The following is a 19591-nucleotide window of genomic DNA, read 5'->3' as shown; positions in this document are numbered from 1 at the left end:
TTTGACCCTAAATATAAAAATACCACATATACACAGGGTAACTACAATTTATGTGTGAACATACCGTTACTGTCCTATGTTTTTCTTAGCAAATAAAAAAATTTGAAGGTTTTTCTTTTTATACCGGAAGTGACCCCTTAATGACCTTTGACCCCAAATCTGTGAGGACCCCATAGACACTGGATAATAACAATACATGTGTGCAAGTGGTGTCAATGTCCTACGTAATCTGTGAGAGAAGAAGCATTTTGAGTTGAAATCACGTTTTTGACCCCTATGACCCCTGCGTGACCTTTGACCCCAAATCTGTGAGGACCCCATAGACACTGGATAATAACAATACATGTGTGCAAGTGGTGTCAATGTCCTACGTAATCTGTGAGAGAAGAAGCATTTTGAGTTGAAATCACGTTTTTGACCCCTATGACCCCTGCGTGACCTTTGACTCCACGAGTTTCATATGACATGTAGGGGCTTGGTCAATGATGGTTGTGACCAAGTTAGGTCAAAATCGGTGTAAGCATGTAAGTGCTAGAGCAAATGTAGTGGTCGGCAGAAAGAAAGAAGAAAGAACCTGTAAGAAAAAACACACAGCCGTGACTAACGTCACGGCTGTGTAAAGATCCGATAGCATCACAAGACCTAGCCGGTGTCCCGGCTAGGTAAGAATCGGAGCGGAGAGCATTACAGTACCTAGCTGGGGGTGTAAACCCCCCAGCTAGGTAAACACACAGAATCAATGAAATGCATGGAAAATAAATAACAAAGTAATGTAGGAAAATACCTAACCTACTTTCAAACTGTAATTTTCTTCTGCCAGTGCTGTGTGACTTCGTCGACTTCAAGATGTAGCTAGTTGAGGTGAGGTGCAATATTTGAAACTCCCAGATCCGAAAGAATGCTGTCAATGTCAACCAGGAAATGCGATGTTCGATCAGCAGGTTTCACTGTTGCAATGCGAATACGGGAATTGCACCATTGCCAGTGCACGTAAACAAACCAGCAGCTAAATAATAGTCTCAATGACAGACTTGGACTGTACGTTACTGGGTGTCCCTATATAGAAAGTGAATCCATAAAGTTTGTGAAAGAAATGGGAGGCACGCCCTCCAGTGATTCATGGGTCAAAGGTTAATTGATTGATTCGTTCATACAGGTTGTGCCGAGTAGTACAAGAATTGTCAAAGATGGTAAGCTTATTTATTTATAATATATTTGTTAATGTAGATATACTTATCATGTTTGACAACTATTACTAAATGTGTTGATGTATTTTGTGTCTTTGCAGGCTCATGTTTTCAGTCAAAAACAGATAGATGGTAAGTAGATTTATTATAAAATTATTTAAAAAACAATATAAATTTATAACGTGTATATAATGTGTGAATTAGGGGTTCATTCATATATTTTCATGACTAAACGGTTGTTTATATGCCCGAGGGGCCGCTTGCGGCCCGAGGGCATAAACAACCGTTTAGTCATGAAAATATATGAATGAACCCCGTTCATACATACCAGAACATTTTGTGATTCTTATTTCATCAAAATAATGACAAAAGATAACAAGGAACATCATAAAAAACGATGAATTTCCTTCGTTTTCTTTACCCCGAGATCGCACATCCGGGCTATATCTGGTTCCATTCAGCAATACGCAGTATTGCTGTCTGGTAAGCAGGTGCAATTGAGACGTCGTGAATTGAGGCGTCGGAGCGGTCAAACACAGAGGACTAGCCTACATCCCGTATCCTACTATCACTCAAACAAGCAAATCTCTTCACGAATTCACTCACCTTGCGATCCTACATCATCAGTTGAAACAAACATCTAAGTTTCCAAAAACAACTTTGTCATTCCTCAAAACTACAAGTAACTTCATTAATAAAAATTGAAATCATACTATTACCCGTTATTGAAAATTTTGTTCGATTTATGTGAACCAAAAGAACGCACGAGTCGAGTTCAGTTTACCAAAATGGTAGCTCCTGCCTCCTGGTCACCTCAGATATGACGTCAGTATCAAGCTGCTTATTAAACGGTGGATCGGATGGGTTGAAATCAACGCCACGTTTTTGACCTTACAGGGGTCAGAGATATGCATATTCATGTATGAAAACAGCGATGCGGATATAGTATCATCACGGAACTGAGATTTTGCGACATTTTCGATGTTTGTACCGGGAATTTCAGACACGGAGACTCCGCGGAGATTTCTACAAATTCGTCCAAAGGGGGTTGAGGATCGCATTTTTAACTATCACTAAATGTTTCGGAATTGAGGTCGGCTAAAAAGTAGACAGTTTCGGGGACTGTAATTGGTGTAGATGTCACATTTTGAACAGTGAGCGATAAGTGACCAATTTGATGCTTAGCGCAAGTGACTATCTTTACTCAGGGTACATCCGGGCCACCGGGCATAAACGCTGTTTATGCCCGGCTCTCGACCAATCACGCGCGCCGTTATATAGCGCGTATGTATGAACTGTGATTTGCATTTATAAAGAATAGATCTGGTTCTGGGTCTGGTTCTGGTAATAAGGTTTGAAAAAGTGAATTTATGAATCTTTTAAAAACTTCCAATTGCTTAAGTAGATAATGGGTCAAGGGTTTGGTTAGCCATGCATGCATCTTTAAGGGTCCTTAAGAGCAGCCAAATCTTCCTAGCAAAGTTCCTTGTCATTCATAATGCTTCATGGGTGCTGGTTGCTTAGAAACAGCATTTTTATCAGCTTTCCAGCATCTTCATTGGCTATGCTCTCTTTGCTTAGTATTTGCATGGTATCATTTGGTTTTTGTCTGTCACACCGGAAGGATGGTTTTTTGTTTTGTGTTCTCTGGTGTATTTTCACACAATGATATGATCAGGGTTTTACTTTACAAACTAAGTACTGTTGTGGGTCTACTATAGATTGCTTCAATGGTGATGACTATTGGCTCTGCTTTAGTAATTGTTTAGAGTAAAAGCAGACACAGCACAACATGCAGATCTACAGCGTATCATCGATAGCTGGACTTTGCATAGTGGAAGATGTTTCTGAATGGGCAAGTACTTTTTAATTCAACTAATTTAGTTATGAGTAGATTCAATTTGATTCAATACTGATTATAAATGAAGTAAATTGTCTAGTTTTTCAGAGGCGTAAGCCTAAGATCTCTTATTGTCGAGTGTAGATGGAAAAAGTGCTCGGTTATCTTGAGCATTATAATTCTCCTGTTTATGCGATAGGCAAGTATTTTGAGAGTTGGGTAAATTGCTTCTATACTCGGAAAAATATGGGTGATGCTTATAAACGCAATTGTAGGCCCTGTTCTATCATCAGTCGAACTTGGAATGAATGTAAAAAGTATGATTATGGAAAAAATATGGCTGATATGTTAATGCATACAATTGTAGACCCTGTTATGTCTTTTATTTGGAACTTGGAATAAATTACAAAATTAATAAGCAATTAAGTATGTTGTTTTTGAACTCGTTTGAGCATGGAAAAACATGGCTGGTATGTTTATAAATACAATTGTAGGCCCTGATCTGTTTGTTAGTTGGAACTGGTAACAATCACCCTGGACAAGTTACATTCAACAGGTCATTTGTCATTGTAGAAGTAAAAAACAACAAAACAACTAGGCCTATATAGTCTAGTGGATATATCCCACTGGCGTTGTTGCTCTTTGCTGTCTGTTTTTTGTGTTTTGTTTCAGAGCTGGTATGAGCTGGAATGCTGGATGGGATGTATACTAACATTGATTTTGATGTTGACTTTTGGGGACATCGAGAGTGTTGAATTAAAACCGTCAGTTCTGAAGTGACAAACATTTATATGCATCAGCTAGACTGCCCTACAAGGTTGATCAGCTGTGGGGAGAGACTCCTGCAGCCCACTTCTGTGTGACTGTGAGAACATTAAATAGACAAATTGCACATACCGGTTGCAAATTGCAAATATGCATGAGGATGATGATTGGGCAAAAAATGATCATGCGAATATATATTGAATTATCAATAGCAAACAAATTAGATACATGGCCATACAGTATTACAGACATCAAGTGTTATCATCATGTGTAAATGTAACTGAACTTTGGTACCAATGTGATGGGAACATGCTTATGTGTGTGGAGGTGGAACATCATGATTGACATTTGCGATCATATAAACTCGATGATGATGTTAACAGAGCAAAAACTACTCTTTGAAGGTGTCCATACAATAATAGTGTGGAGGGGGAATGCTGTGATTGACATTGGGATCATAAACTTTATGTTGATGTTAACAGCACAAAAGCTACTTGTCTAAGCTGTTCCTTACAATGGAGGAAATTCTATAGGAATCGAAAATGAAACTAAATATGGGGATGGAGACTATTACAGACAATGACACAAAATTGCTGAAATAAATTGCATAAATCGGAAGTGGACCATCAGTAAAGTGACTTGGATTTAATCATCAAGAAAATATAATAGGTATCAGAATTCAAACAAAATGTATATATGATTTAAATGAAGGTATTGCATGTACTGTAATGTATTTTTTAAATTTTTGTTTAATTATCTGGATATAAGTGCAGCTACAATTAGTCTAGATATACTTTGTGTAATACACATACAAATCATAGTTACTTAAATTAGGTTAATGTAACAAATGGTCATTAGTATTATATAACAATATGACATATATTTAAATTGGTTAAAAATTGCATACTGCTTTATGACTGGATGTTTATATGTTAGCGTTATTCCTGTTACATGCACTAGATCTTGACAAGAATCACTATCTTCTCAAATTGTTTATTTATTTTGTCAGTCACCCACCTTGTTATGACTACATGTATTGTAACTCTTTAATCTCTGCATGCTTTTAATTTAAATTTGGTTAAGTTTGTATTACCTGATCCATGGTTCTGTTTGTTTAATCATACCTTTTATTTCATTAATTTACTAGTAATAAAATGTTCTTGTCATATTGCCGTTGTGTCTGGGAGAAGATAACAATTTACTATATCCTCGAAAATATCTCATTTAAAAGTGCTGATAGCCTGTTTCAATATTCCTGTAGGTGTTTATAGTTATCCAGAGAAGTTGTTTGATTCTCCAGTAAGAAATGTGAATCCAATTGGAAGGAAAATGCATTTTAGATTTTGAGATTCTTTCAAAGTTAAGAACAGCTTTAAATTGTTAGCCTATTAGTGAACAAAGAGTGGAATAGTCTCAATCACCAATACTAAAAGGCAACAAAAATCATAGTGTTCAATGCAGATTGGTTCAATGATTCTCAGTCAAATTGGGTTGGGAGTCATTCTATTTTCTTAGGGTGTTTGGGTAAATAGCACTTGGTAAAGTAATTATATGCCCAATGATTTCAGAATTTATTCAAATCAATGGAATGGATTTCCATTCAAGCAAGAATGACAAACAACTGTGTTAAATTCAAGTATTAATTAGTAAGAGTTAATTTGATGCAGTAAGTTATCTGAAGGTCTGAGTGCAAAATATTTAAGCTCACTGATCTACATTTTGTAATGACGGTATTCGCGGTAATCAAAATGAATTAGTATTACTAGTATTATTTTTCAAAATGAGGGGAAAAAGTAATTCAAGAATACTGTAATTTATACATTCACTGAGTTGTTGGTTGCTGCATGCATATTATCCATAGTCTCTAAAGCAACATGAAAATATAGGCATTGAGCGCCCTTGGCGAATTACCATATTTGAATTTTTCATGTTACACCATAACAAATAGGTCCTATGGCGTCGGGCGTTGTGTGGTTGTGATCAATCCAGGTCCGGTCGCACTACAGAGCACACACAGTAAAGTAAAAAAATTTGAATACTCTTTGTTTTGTTGGAATTGTTTAAAAAAAAAAAAAAAATAACCTAAACAATTGCTGCTGACAGCTTAAAAGCTGTCAGATACCCAGAGTTGCAACTGTGCTCTGATACAGTGCGGAATTCAATCACCAGGTTGACATGGGGTAGAAAGCATGGGGTCATCGTATTCCGTACATTCTCAATTTTTTCTCCAAAAATATTGTTCAGCAGTTTTTGGTTTTTTTTTCCAAGTTTTTGTAGCCCGCTGCTACCGTGATTGTCTTTTCCCGGGGTTTCTCCAAAGTATCGCGTGAATTATTACTGTGCAAGTGATCAGTTTATCAGTTTTGTTTGGTGCAAGTAGTGAGTGAAGTCTAAACAATTCACAACTTAGGGCCTGTACCACAGACCCTTGAGACTGTGCCCGCATATTATATAAAATAATTTTGCCTAGAGCATGGATCCTTTGTTGAGTGAAAAACAAAAACAAAACACCTAGCAACCATGCTCACATCATGAATACAAGTTAAATATGATGTTCACTAACCTGGGGAGGGAGGGAGGGGGAGGGAGGGAGGGAGGGAGGGAGGGAGGGTTATAGCAAGCTCATCGAGAGCGATGTGCTTGGGTGGATGATTTGAGTATTTTGATCATTTTTCCACCATTTGATTGAATCATTAACAAAAATTTAAATTGGAATTGATAACAAGTCTTTGTTAGTAATGCTTAATAGCTTTGTTTGGTTTATAAAAAGTATAATGCTGAATAACTTTTTTTGATAGTAAGAATTTAAATCTGATATTTGTTGATGCTTAGTTATACATTCTTGAGCTAAGATTATTATATATTGGAAGTGAGTAATGGCAATAAAAGCACTTTCGGTGTGGCAGGTGAATGCCTTGTATCAAACTTTGTGTCTCTTTGTCCCATTATCTGTCTATAAGCAATAAGGTTTGAAAAAGTGAATTTATGAATCTTTTAAAAACTTCCAATTGCTTAAGTAGATAATGGGTCAAGGGTTTGGTTAGCCATGCATGCATCTTTAAGGGTCCTTAAGAGCAGCCAAATCTTCCTAGCAAAGTTCCTTGTCATTCATAATGCTTCATGGGTGCTGGTTGCTTAGAAACAGCATTTTTATCAGCTTTCCAGCATCTTCATTGGCTATGCTCTCTTTGCTTAGTATTTGCATGGTATCATTTGGTTTTTGTCTGTCACACGGAAGGATGGTTTTTGTCCCACCCACCCACCCAAATAGGGGTGAAGTAATGGGAAAATATAAATTTTGTTGTCAGGTGAACAAAATAATATTATGTTGATTTTAATTTGATGGTAATTTGTTTGGAATCATTTGTTAATTGTATATTCAGTTGTATCATGAAATAATCTTCCTTTTGGGAATATATTTCAATGGGTCTATGCTGCAAGTGAAGTAAAAAAGGGTTAGTAAAATGCTGAGTTCCTTTATATCCTGAGGGAGCTCTTTGGTAGAATTGAGGTCCCCTTTTCTACCCGGTGGTGTATATGTTTGGTTTGAAAGCAGAGTTCCTTTATATCCTGAGGGAACTCTTTGGTAGAATTGAGGTCCCCTTTTCTACCCGGTGGTGTATATGTTTGGTTTGAAAGCAGAGTTCCTTTATATCCTGAGGGAGCTCTTTGGTAGAATTGAGGTCCTCTTTTCTACCCGGTGGTGTATATGTTTGGTTTGAAAGCAGAGTTCCTTTATATCCTGAGGGAACTCTTTGGTAGAATTGAGGTCCCCTTTTCTACCCGTGGTGTATATTTAGTTTATAAGCAGAGTTCCTTTATATCCTGAGGGAGCTCTTTGGTAGAATTGAGGTCCCTTTTTCTACCCGGTGGTGTATATGTTTGGTTTGAAAGCAGAGTTCTTTTTATATCCTGAGGGAACTCTTTGGTAGAATTGAGGTCCCCTTTTCTACCCGTGGTGTATATTTAGTTTATTAGCAGAGTTCCTTTATATCCTGAGGGAGCTCTTTGGTAGAATTGAGGTCCCCTTTTCTACCCAGTGGTGTATATGTTTGGTTTGAAAGCAGAGTTCTTTTATATCCTGAGGGAACTCTTTGGTAGAATTGAGGTCCCCTTTTCTACCCGTGGTGTATATTTAGTTTATAAGCAGAGTTCCTTTATATCCTGAGGGAACTCTTTGGTAGAATTGAGGTCCCCTTTTCTACCCGTGATGAAAAATTTGTTTGCATAACCTTTTTATTATAGCAAATCGTTTATTCAAATTGTGGAGTATAGTATAAAAGGAAGATACTGATATTGATAATGATGATTAATGAGATAATTGTTATGAGGTAGTAGTAAGATTGGTACATTTTGTTGTAATTATTATAAAACAAAAACATTAGTGGCAGCAAGGAATAGTAAGGATCTGGGTAGGATGATTTGATTATTTTGATCATTTTTCCACCATTTGATTGAATCATTAACAAAAATTTAAATTGGAATTGATAACAAGTCTTTGTTAGTAATGCTTAATAGCTTTGTTTGGTTTATAAAAGTATAATGCTGAATAACTTTTTTGATAGTAAGAATTTAAATCTGATATTTGTTGATGCTTAGTTATATATACATTCTTGAGCTAAGATTATTATATATTGGAAGTGAGTAATGGCAATAAAAGCACTTTCGGTGTGGCAGGTGAATGCCTTGTATCAAACTTTGTGTCTCTTTGTCCCATTATCTGTCTATAAGCAATTAGCCGATGTTGTGCTAAAAGCATATATATTAAAGTCAACTTGACCGATGCGATGAGCTCGCATGGAGATGTGCAGAAAAAATTAATGAATTGTATTAAAGGAGTATTTCGTGATCCTGCCTAGCATCCTCTTTTTATGACATTTTTCAGTATATACCCACGAAAAAAGCATATTCCCAAAATTTCAGTTGATTCCGATATTGCGTTTGCGAGTTATGCATGATTATGTGTATTACACTGCTCCATAGACAATACGTTGTAATTTCGTTCTGGTGCACCAGAACGAAATTCAAATTTCACGATATCTTTGCTAAACGAATTAATCTGCAAGAAATATTTTGTACATATACATTATGTAGCCAGAGGTTTCCAGTGATATAAAAATCTCAACTTTTTTTGAGCAAAGTGGGGGGATGAGGTTGTGGATCACGAAATGCCCTTATTTTAAGTTGAACATCACTGCAATGGCTGCGCAGTGATGACTTGAAGCTCTGCAAGGTTTTTGCTTCAACTACTTCGGCAGGCAGTTTATTCCACAGTTCAATTGATGCGGGGAAAAATGAATATTTGTATGCATCAATTCTGGTTGCTGGCTTGATGTATTTCTGGTTATGAGGTCTGCTTGATCTTGGATTTGGTGTGAGATATTTACTCATGGAGATGTCAATTAGTTCATGGCGGATCTTATAAAGCAATGAAAGTCTGTGCATCAGTCTTCTGGTTTCTAGTGTCTCCCAATCCAGGTCAGAAAGAAGTTTTGTGACGGTTCCCTTTTCTCTTGAGTATTCCCTTTTACAAAAACGGGCAGCTTGCCTTTGGATTCTTTCCAAGGACATTATGTTCTTCTTCCTGTATGGGCACCAAGCCCCTGCAGCATACTCAAGGTGTGGGCGCATTTTTTTTTTTAAGTTATTTTTTCCCGGTTTTGTAGTGTCCCCGGACCTAGACCTAAATTGCTAGGATCATTGATGGTTGACTAATGCATTTTGATATCATTAATAGAGTATGACATGAATACAAAATATCAATTTTCTTAAAAAACACAAAACATTGTGCAAATTTTATTAATTTTTTTTTTAGGTCAACCATCAATGATCCTAGCATTTAGGCCTAGGTCCAAAACCGAAAAAAACTTAAAATCGCACATGGAATTTTAGAGGGATTGTGATAGAAAAGCTGCACTATCATGAGACTATGCTGTTTTGTTTTTTAATTGATGCATTAAATGTTGGCTGAATATTTTTGATGAAAGTCAATCTTTGACAAGATGTAATTTTGCTATGGAAAGTGCTATGTCAAAACGGTTTTCAGTTTTGGCTTTCTTTACTCAAGGGCTTTAATTTGATATGATGCAGTTTGATGGCAAATTTGAATACACCTTTCATTAACAGGGTTCACAGTTTGCTCTCAAATAAGCGGGTCCACTTTTTTATGTTGGCCCATTCAGATCCCATTTACCGTATTCATTCCAATAAGCGCCCAGGGCGCTTAACAAAGTCATTTTGGGTGGGCGCTTATTTTTACCTTGTTTTAATACCTAAATTTTTTTCGTAACGGGTATTTATTAGAGACGAATTTACATATATGTTATAGAAGGGTCCTGAGACGTTCTAATACTAGCTTTTCTGATGCAGAAAATGTACAATGTATTACTGCAAGTTTACGCATTGGACTTGTACCGTAGTCCTGCAGCTATTTCAATGTATCGACATCTATCTGTCACTTCAACATTTAATAATGGTACCCTTTACCAAATTGAAAATACCCTGGGTGGGCGCTTATTGGGGGATGGGCGCTTATTGGAATGAATACAGTACCGTAGTTGAAATTTGCAGGTCCCAAGCTGATTTTTTGTGGGTCCAAATTGCACTTATGCATCCGATGTACGGAAGGCGGAACACCCGGAAATGCCATCTTCACTCACTACGTCTCGTCCAATATTTTAAAACTCATAGCTCGACCAATAAATATGGGCTCAATCAATCCAATTTTATATCAAAATTTGTTGATTTTGCCCCCCAAAAAAAAAAAAATTCATTTTGCCTCCTCCCCCAAACAAATTCCTGGTGCCGTAATAGTTGATTTGAGTGTTTAGATTTACTGGAACAGTTTTAACAGATATTTTGTCTACTTCTCTGATTGTAAACAGAAAAAGAGGACAAAAATTGTCATCCTTGCCGAATATGAAAGTAACAGATGTGACTTGAGAACTCTAGTTTTGAATTTGGACGATAGGAATGCATTTAATGCTAAAGTATGTTGCTATAATTTTTTTTGTGAAGGATGTTATTCAAAATTTGGATGAAAGTTATGTTGATGTGCTGTATCTTTTGAGTAAAGAGTGCCTCTTTTGAACAGTCCAAAATTTTGTTGAAGTACAATGTTAGCAACATTTTTGATGTGATCGCCCGCCGTGATCGACTGTGTTTACTTCTGAAATTGCTTTATACTGTATCATGCTTCAGCGAATCCAACTAGATTTCACTTGTCCTGTGAAGATCACTGTTCAGTGAAGTCCACTGAAGATCTAAATATCCTTTGCATAAAATCCTTGCACTGATGACAATCTCCAAAATGGTGCTCTTTTTACCTTTCACACAATTTCTTATGGAAATAGGCCTGTCTTGCAATCCCCTGTTTCCACTTATACTGGCACTGGCAGATGTGTTGTTTCATAAACCAGACTTTAGCCAGTCTACAGAAGAATATTCATTTACCCCCAGATGAAATGAGGCACATTTTACTCAAAAGTTTTGCTGGCATATCTGTGAGGAGTATCTCCATTTATTTGTAAACCAGAATTGGATTTAACTTCAGCTTATCCAATAAAATACGGACCCAAAGGGTACCGTTATAATACATCAAACTTGGCTTAACTTTTCAAGAGAAAACTTCTCCCGAGAAGTTTACATACATTTATTGAGTCAATCCTTTAATATAAATTCCTTAGAAAAGTGCATATACATTAATCCTACTTTCCTGAAGCCGGAAACATTCAGGAAAGTAATCTGGATATTTGACATATTTCGTTCAACTTCTCATGCACTATTTCTCAAATTTATTAGTTACGAATTATTACTACTAGCGGTCACCCGTCTTTCGCGGTCAGGGTCTTTCGCGGTTGGTAAATTTTGTACATTTTGTGTACATGTAAATGTTTTATTTTTAAATGTGATTAATGGTATGACAGGAGATGATCATTTAGAACTTAGAAGTATAATATTTAGTATCTTTTCCATATAAATCAATGGCTTGAAATTGCAATTAGATCATGTCTTGCCCCTGTGGGATGCTGGTCGCTCTGATATTTAAGATTTTTATGCATTTGTTTCTACAGTACTTTTTACATTTTGAAATGTACCTTGCTGCCCCCGCCTCCTGCAAAAGTCCTGGCTACATCACTGAGCAGATGAACACAATTTTATTCACATCCCTCTTGGCCCCCTGTGGCATGCTGGCTGATCTGATATTTTAAATTTCTATGCATTTGTTGTACTTTTTATTTGTTAGCCCATTTTGGATAAATTTGTCGTACTCTTTAGCCCATTTATGACAACCCCCCCATGAAATTTTCCTTGCCCCCCCCTCTCTCTCTCTCTCTCTGAAAAAGTCCTGGCTACACCACTGTGCAGCTGAAACAATTTTATTCACATTTCCTTACACTCTATTTCATATAAAGTTATGATCATACCTGATCATACATTATGCTGATAACATTAAACATAGCACTACCACAAAGCAGAGTAGGCCTATTCATGGTGTGGTTTTGCAACCCTGATTAATTTGTCCTTCAAAAGTTTCACTTTAACTATAGGTTCTCCATAAAAACACAGAATACATGCTAATGTTGATCAATTAGTTGAATAAACAATAGATGTTAATTGAGTTTCTACTGTGTCATGTAATAGTTGAGACTACAGGCATAATATCCTCACACCGATGACAGGATAGAAGGCCTAATTCAGGCTATGTCAACATTACATGTAGTGTATTGTGTTGGCGTGAAAAATTTTAGCATGCAGGACCGCTGCCACTGCCTTTGCCCTGCCTTTGAAACTAATTAACATAATTTGACACCCTTAACGTAAACAAAAACAAAATTGGACGTTTTATTGGGGTGCGGACAACTTTACTCTACACAACGCAAAAATCCGTTTCCCAAAATAATGTAAAACGTAGAAGTTTTTAGCCTTACCAATTCGCCAAACTCAGTAATTTATTATAGATTTGTAAACACTTATACAATTACCTATGGTGATCCAATTATTTCCATATAATTGGATTCAAGATTAAATTTGTGGCCCTGTCCCTTTTTTACCGCCACAATTTTTGACCTGGATAGTCTTTACTTTCCCCGTAAATACAGAGTCTGTTCCCATCTACACACAGTGTTGGCTCACCCGTAAGATCTGGGGCCCCTCCCGGAATTTCCCGAGCCAATTCCTAAATTACTCACCCGTGAGATACGGGCCCTCCCGATAATTTCCCGAGCTCATGCCTACACTATTTACCCGTAAGGTACGGAGCCTCTCCGGAACAAAGTGTGGCCCAACTTCTCACAGAGAAGTTAACCCAACTTAATTCCTTGTATAAGATACGGAACCCTCCAGGGAATTTTCCCGGGCCCTTTTGCACACACACAAAGTGTGGCCCAATCTTATCTTATCATAGAGAAGTTAACCAAAATTAATTCCTTGTAAGATGCATAAATGAAATGCAATGAAGAATGAATGAATGAATGAATGAAAATGAATGAATTTAATACGGGGCCAACTTCTCAGAGAGAAGTTAACCCAAGTTAATTCCTTGTACAATACATTTTAAATGCATGAAAGAAATGAATGAATGAAAATGAATTAATGAATATGGGGCCCTCCAGGGTATTACCCCAAGCCCTTTTGCACACACGCAAGTGTGGCCCCACTTCTTGTCTCGCAAAGAAGTTAACCCAAATTCCTCGTAAGCTACGGGGCCCTCCAGGGAATTTCCTCGGCCCCACACATGCAAGTGTGGCCCAACTACTCTTTTCGCATAAGTGAACCCAAATTAATTCCTCATAAGATACGGGGCCCTCCGGGGAATTTCCCTGGCCCACACACAAGTGTGGCCCAACTCCTCTTCTTGCAGAGAAGTTAACCCAAATTAATTTCATGTAAGATACGGGCCCTCCAGGGTATTCTCAAGCCCTTTCCACACTCGCCAAGTGTGGCCCAACTTTAAAGAAGTTAACAGCAATGTATTAACCGGCAAGCTACAGAACCCTTTTTGAAAAAGGATTTCCTGAACACCTAGATCTGTATACCCAAATGTGGCCTAACCTCTCCAAGAGAAGTTAAAATGTGCACTTATTGAATCCTCTCCCTTGGTCAGCTTAACCCCCTCTTCCTGGTAATTTGCCCATGCCCAGAAGCTACCATTAAAACGCAGGCTCCAATACCCTTTAGGTCTATGTACCTCTATACCCCGTACGATATGGATGCCTTCCCAGCCAAATTGAATGCTCCCAGTTGACTGTCCACAAAGGTATTGAATACTGGGATATGACCTAAATTTTTGGGTGTGGTGGGTGGGAAAATTTTCTTCACATTGGAGACACAACTTTCTCCTTCCATGACAGATAAAAATGTGCCTAATCCCTAAACCACTGGCAGTGTCAGAAGGTTATTAAACACTTCCCATTGGCTACTTCAAACAATAGACCTTAAACCTCATTGGTCCTTATATAAAGCCAATATACACCTGCTTATATAAAGCCATTACTAGGCAACCAATCAATAAATCAATCATATTGATTTGTCCAAGCACAAGCTATAATGGACCAGGGTTAGCCTCTTTCACAGGAGGTAAATTTGTTTATTGTATAGATAAAATAAACTTTATTCTTGGAATAGGTACACACTTTGAGTTATTCTAGATCATCTCTATTATGTAGTAGATAAAGGGTGAGAAACAGACCATTACCATAGATAATCGGTCTCTTGTTGAGGTATGGTGAGCATGTTAAGGCGAGACTCAAGGGGTCGAGCCTTCCGAGCGACTAACATGCTAACCATACCTCAACAAGACACCGATTATCTATGGTAATGGTCTGTTTTGAACCGCTTATCTTACATATACGGTGAGCCAAAATAAACGAATTTGTTGTTATGGTTTATTCGCTTTCCAAAAGACAAACTGGAAAAGCTGATATGATTATCTTGTGTACGTTTCGGGTTTTCCACAAATAAAAACACACCGAGACAGTGTAATATTCTTCCCGTGTGTCCTATGCTCGAGTCTATGTCAATTGCAAGTGATTTAATCAAATCAATACAGCATTGATTTTAACGGGAGATTCTATTCAATTCACTTGTGGTCCTGTCCCACTCGATAGCCTTATTAATTCTTTATACATATTCGTAATATTAATAATAAATATATGTAAATAGTTCAAAGGTCAAATTATCAAAGTGGGTGTGTTTTACCTAGACATGACGGTAACTCATTTAACACCATAGAATTTATATTTATCTTTAATATACTTACAGAACAAATGTCCTGAACCAAATCAACGCATATTCCTGGGTACCCTCCTCGACCTATTTTGGTTGGGGTTAGGCCGCAGATTGTTGTAGTTTTTCTACATCTAGTCTTGTGGCCTGTAATGTACTGCATTTTAGGGGCAAATATCCTTGGTTGAACTTAATTTGTAAGACCTCATGGCTCTTGTTTTGTTACCTACTTTGTCGGAATCTGCGTTAGTTGGGAGAGGGAGGACAAAGGTAGATTGACATCCTCGTCCTAATTATACAGGCTTTAAGAGACATAATACAAACTAATTTGCATTATTCAATAAAGGTGTTCTTGGTGTCATTCAATACACACAAGTATTGTTTACCATCTTCATTTAAATATAATATGCATAAACTTGCATAATGATTTATGCTGATCGTGTAAAATATATTAAACTTTGATGCATTTTAAGTTTGTTGAAATGTCCAAAAAGTCAAATAATGTGGCCAGTGTTTCTAAATATGAACATGTACTTCTCTTGTTCAAAATCTATTGACCTGACCCAGATTATCTTGACCTGTCCAGATTATCTTGACCTGTCCAGATTATCTTGACCTGTCCAGATTATCTTGACCTGTCCACATTACTTGATATAATCGACAGTTGGCCAGACTTTAAACAAAAGAAATACAATAGATAATGGAACAAAAGAAGAGGGCTAGACGTATATTACTGGATAGTAGTATGACTACATATGATTATGTATGGGTCGCAAGTTCCTTTCTTTGAAGGCGTATGGACTGTAAGCACATTAATTACCCACAACAACACTGTAGTCTGTAAGGGGCTGTCCATAATTTTCGCCATTTTCACTTACGCGTCGCTAATCCGATCTCAGCAATGCTCCTACTCAAGTTACGTACAAATTAAATGGCGAAGGATTTCCACGACTACTAATAGTAAAATTGAGATGTTGAGTTGGGGTTGTAGTTAGAGTTTAGGTAAAAGGTTCGATTATGTTTAGGGTTAGGGTTATATTAATGTTCCAGGAGGACAGTTGGTCCTGGATTAACATGATTAATGTTTTTACAGATAAGTTGAGAAATGCTAAAAAGAACTTCCTTTTTAAACCATATTTTCATGAAATCGAAAGCCAGCAATAAATTAAAATATAGCTTAAAATGCAGCTCGAATCCAAACTAAATGACTAATGCACTCCAAAATCTGCTGAACATATGTACTCTCTTTTCCACTTAGAACCCCCGGCATCAAATCATATATAGGGGGGGGGGAGGTGGACATCCTTTTGGCATGTTTGGTGTATGTTCTTGCAACATAAACTATGGGTTCCATGTCTTTTGTTGCAACATTGACAATCCACACATCGATCCTAGCTACTTTTTAAAGCATTTTGGTATGAAATAAATTAAGCATAATGTTAATAGGACCACTGTGCTGCTGCATATTAGACTCAAAATTAAAGCGAAAATCATTGTTTGCATGGCATGTTAAAGAAATTGTTCAAACGAATTGAACAATTGGTTATAACTTATGAATAAAATATTGGAAAATACCATAATTTTTCACTTTCATTTTTTTTATTGCTCAAACAAATCGCCATTTTCTTACGCACACATGCCCAGGATTTTTACCCCTCCTCCCTCTTACGTGACGCTTTGTAATGTAAGTGAAAATGGCGAGAATTATGGACGGCCCCTAACAATTAACAATATCTGTCAAAACTCATGTACATTTTCTTATATACTAAACACCAAAGTGTCCCCTTTTTTGTCTCGCCTGAACTTTGTTCAGGATGGGACTTAGTAATCACTATTTCTGTCTGTCCGTCCGTCTGTGTGGGTGTGTGTGTGTGTGGATGTATGTGTGACCGTACGGAGCTGTATCTGAGAAACCGTAAGACTTACGGCGACGCTACTTGGTGGGAGGAAGGGTATCCAAGTTTGCTCCGTACCCGTATGTTTTCGGTGAAAAATATGCAAATTAACATAGCTAATTTGCATAATTTATGCAAAAATCAGCGCAAATTGATAGCGGAGTTTGTGGACAGACTATCTCAAGATCCGTCGGGCGCATGGTAACGAAACCTGGTGACAGGAATGATACACACCTGCTGATCACCTGATTAGTTTTTCTGTGAAAAGTATGCGCATTTAGTTGTTAATTTGCATAATTTATGCGAACGATTCTACAAATATGGTTGGAAATCTGAAGAAATCCGCCTTATGGAGCTGTATCTGGGGATCCGTAAGATCCATAAGCCCTATGATGATGAAACGTGGTAGGGGGTAGTATGACCAGAGGATCTCAACCCGATTCGATTTTCAGCGCAAAATATGGTAATTAAGTACCTAATTTGCATAATTTATGCATAAAATGCAAAAACCTATTTTCTCGGAGACTAGGGGTCGCACGTTCTTCAAACTTGGTGGGTGGGTGCATCTTCACCCCAGACAGAACAAGTTTGTATTGGTTAGTGCGTCAAGGTCACCTGAGGTCATCCAGGGGTCATCTGAGGTCAAATGACTAAAACTGTCGTATGGGCACGAAACTTGGTGGGTACGGTCAACATAACGTGGTAGGGGTAGTATGACCAGAGGATCTCAACCCGATTTGATTTTCAGCGAAAAATATGGTAATTAAGTACCTAAGTTGCATAATTTATGCGTATTTGATGCGTATCAAGCAAAAACCCTTGTGAACAGCTTATCTGGAGATCCGTATGGGGTACAGTGACGTAACTTGGTGTGGAGTAGTGGGGCCAGAGGTTCTTGACCTGATTAGATTTTGAGCGTAAATTATGGTATTAAGTACCTAATTTGCATAATATATGCGTAATAAGCAAAATACCTTGTGAACAGATTATCTGGAGATCCGTATGGGGTACAGTGACGTAACTTGGTGGGGAGTTAAGCGTGGCCAGTGGTACTTCGACCTAATTAGATTTTCAGCGCAACATACTTTATCCAATTTCGTGAGGTCAAAGGTCACATACAAGGTCAAAGGTCAACTGAGGTCACCAAATCTGTTAATAATTAATTTTCAACTGTGCATCACATATCCAAATAACAGCTTGATCGATCATGTAATTAAGGAAATATAACGACTTTAAGATAGTCGCTTTCCATGTAAAGTATAGCAAAGTAGCACTTTCAATGAGTGATAACTCGTAAATGAAGCATCTTTCTGTTTTGATTTATTTCATGAAATAGTTCTTTGGTATTGCCAAATTTGATTTTTCAGCGCAACACACCGCTGTTCATATCGCCCCACAGCGATAATTCAGTTATAGCGCCGCCGTAGACTTATCCGTAAATGCGCAGTCGTTTATACTATCACGAGAGGGCGGGTACAACATGGCGATATCCTTGTAACAATGTAAACACGGAAGAGAGCAGACAAACAAGCTGCAAACTTCAGTTTTTCGTCATTTTAGCAAAAGTTACTTGATATACTGAAAAGAATACATTTCAAGCAACTAGTCAGTATATTTGGTTTCGATGTGGGGGATAAATTTTTTGCAAATGTGATCGGTCTAATTTGCGCCAAGTCCGTATGCATCCACCATTGCCGGTACACAGTAACGCTACACATTCGTCGATACTCGCGGTACTGACTGATTGATGGTAAGTTTTTACTACCTTGCGTGGTTTACATTTCATATCTATTTGTATTAAATAAAAATTTAACATATAAACAAGCTTGTCTATAACCTGAAATCAGGGTAGCAGATTATTTATGTTCTCAAATAAGCGTGTATATTAAGGCATTATTTTAGCACAAAGGTAAAGTTTCCGAATTTTGCAACCTTGTCATTAATACGGAAAGGCACAACATAAACCGAATTTTATTTTGAATTAACATTAAATTGGATAGTAAGCATTAAGTTTATATATATTTAAACAATTCTCATTGTAAAATCATTAGGGTAGTAGCATTATTAAAGCATGATATTCAGATTTTGTAACAAAAAACCATATAAAAAAGTATAGTACATTGTAGGCCTACCGTACGTATATGTTCATGTGTTGAATCAGTTCAAATTTCAAACGTTTGAGGAGTTAGATAATGCTGTATAATCCCTAAACAGGATATTTATGTGATGAAGAGTGACCAACACTTACTCTCAGTTCAAGTATTTTGCTTTAGTTTTAGTATCGGTATTGTAAAAGTATCCAAATCCAAAAAGTAGGCCTACAGTAAAATGAGTAAATTTTTGATTGTCAAAGTTGTACACTGATGATAGATTTTGATTTACATCTTTGCATCAGTCACAGAATGGTATTGCTAATTTGTTCTTTTTTTTTTACTTTGCAATTACTTATCAGATACTTATCGATTGAGATGGAGGAGCATCGTAAAGCACTCAAAATACTGTGCCGCATATGCGGCAAACGTTGTGTGAAACAGCCATTGGCGAAATATTACTTCGGGTACGACAAGAAGAGCTACGATGTCAGAATTAAGGATGTTTATAATATAGACATTACCCTTGATGACGCCCTAATTCACCCCAAATATATCTGCAAAACATGTGTCGCTTCATTGAGTCGT

General features: G+C 37.2%; 1 protein-coding gene and 1 pseudogene across 1 annotated transcript in view; one reads left to right on the top strand and one right to left on the bottom strand.

Moving 5' to 3' along the window:
* The window catches only part of LOC140142483 (leukocyte elastase inhibitor A pseudogene), a 44243-nt pseudogene extending 43273 nt beyond the window's left edge, over window positions 1-970 (bottom strand).
* A 136-nt stretch (window positions 971-1106) lies between these two features.
* Window positions 1107-19591, top strand: part of LOC140142481 (calmodulin-like protein 4) — a 32168-nt gene continuing 13683 nt past the window's right edge. Inside the window, exons 1-2 of the mRNA XM_072164467.1 lie at window positions 1107-1190; window positions 1289-1319. Of these exons, the coding sequence (XP_072020568.1) occupies window positions 1188-1190; window positions 1289-1319 (34 nt within the window). The 5' untranslated portion in view covers window positions 1107-1187. The remainder of the gene's footprint in view (window positions 1191-1288; window positions 1320-19591) is intronic.

The sequence above is a fragment of the Amphiura filiformis genome, chromosome 20, assembly GCF_039555335.1.
Source record: "Amphiura filiformis chromosome 20, Afil_fr2py, whole genome shotgun sequence".
Taxonomy (NCBI): domain Eukaryota; kingdom Metazoa; phylum Echinodermata; class Ophiuroidea; order Amphilepidida; family Amphiuridae; genus Amphiura; species Amphiura filiformis.
The sequence above is the reverse complement of the archived record's forward strand: the minus strand, read 5'-3'. Positions and strand labels throughout refer to the sequence as shown.